Source organism: Penaeus monodon, chromosome 34 (assembly GCF_015228065.2).
Source record: "Penaeus monodon isolate SGIC_2016 chromosome 34, NSTDA_Pmon_1, whole genome shotgun sequence".
NCBI classification, from domain to species: Eukaryota; Metazoa; Arthropoda; class Malacostraca; order Decapoda; family Penaeidae; genus Penaeus; species Penaeus monodon.
The window spans coordinates 12,725,324-12,726,598 of record NC_051419.1 but is presented as its reverse complement, the minus strand read 5'-3'; the positions used below and the strand labels follow the sequence as shown (position 1 = coordinate 12,726,598).

Below are 1,275 nucleotides of genomic sequence, written 5' to 3'. Positions count from 1 at the left end.
CAGAGTTATTAATAGTAGATCCCTGACACTTGTATCAATTTGCTCATACACTAACATCTTCCTTGCAGAAAAGCAGCTGCCTTCATCAAAGCCCTGTACGATCTCTATGTTGAACTGTGCTTCACATACCTGGAAATCAACCCACTAGTGATTACGTCAGACAATGTCTACATCCTAGACTTGGCAGCCAAGCTTGATGCAACAGCTGAGTTCATGTGCAAGACCAAGTGGGGGGATGTGGACTACCCTCCTCCCTTCGGCCGGGATGCATTGCCCGAGGAAGCATTCATTGCCGATCTGGATGCTAAGAGTGGCTCGTCTCTTAAGGTGTGGATGAGGGTGGTGGCTTAAGTGCCCGTTTTTTAAATTTTCGGAAGGTTTATCTTTTTCTTATACAGGGGTATGTTGTGGTGCATATTTAAAAGTATTTAGAATTTTGCATGGATTTGTATGTAATTGGTTATACAGAATAAGCAGTCATTATTACCTCTTGTTTCAATTAGTGAAGTAATATATTTTAAATCTTTCCACATACTATATATTAACATCTTAATGCATACAGAGCTTAGAATCATGTGTTTTATGTAGTGAAAAACTATATATTCAAAATCTTTAATTTACTTTAATATCTTTAACTAGTAGGCAGTTTCATAATAGAATTTGTGTTCTATTTCTGACCTCTATTACCATCTCTTCAGCTCACAATTCTGAATGAAAAGGGTCGCATTTGGACAATGGTGGCAGGTGGTGGTGCTTCTGTTATTTATGCGGACACCATATGTGAGCTTGGTGGAGCCCCAGAGCTGGCCAACTATGGAGAGTACTCTGGTGCCCCCTCTGAGCAGCAGACTTACGAGTATGCGAAGACTATCTTGACTCTCATGACGAAAGAGAACCACCCTGATGGCAAGGTATGAAAACTATAATTTTTGGATAAATTGATTGTTTTATAGACAGTGTCTTGGTTGTTTGATATTCAAAATATTCCTGGTATGATTTTTTTAAGAAAGAAATTTTGATATTTAGGTAAGTTTGTTTTTTAAATTTTTCATCTCGCCAACAGATCTTGATCATTGGAGGTGGCATTGCTAACTTCACAAATGTGGCAGCTACATTTAAGGGAATTGTGCGTGCCCTGCAGCAGTATCAGGCCAAGCTCATTGAGGGAAAAGTTAGCATATTTGTGCGAAGAGCTGGACCAAATTATCAAGAGGGTCTGCGGTATGTAGTTACCTATATTTTGCTAAAAAGTTTTTTTTTTTTGTTATTATTATT

At 38.4% G+C, this 1,275-nt stretch overlaps 1 protein-coding gene across 1 annotated transcript in view; it reads left to right on the top strand.

Moving 5' to 3' along the window:
* LOC119594598 (ATP-citrate synthase-like) overlaps positions 1–1,275 on the top strand; it is a gene marked incomplete in the record, with an annotated part of 33,922 nt that overhangs the window by 21,478 nt on the left and 11,169 nt on the right. Inside the window, 3 exon segments of the mRNA XM_037943639.1 lie at positions 69–327; positions 699–911; positions 1,064–1,221. Of these exon segments, the coding sequence (XP_037799567.1) occupies positions 69–327; positions 699–911; positions 1,064–1,221 (630 nt within the window).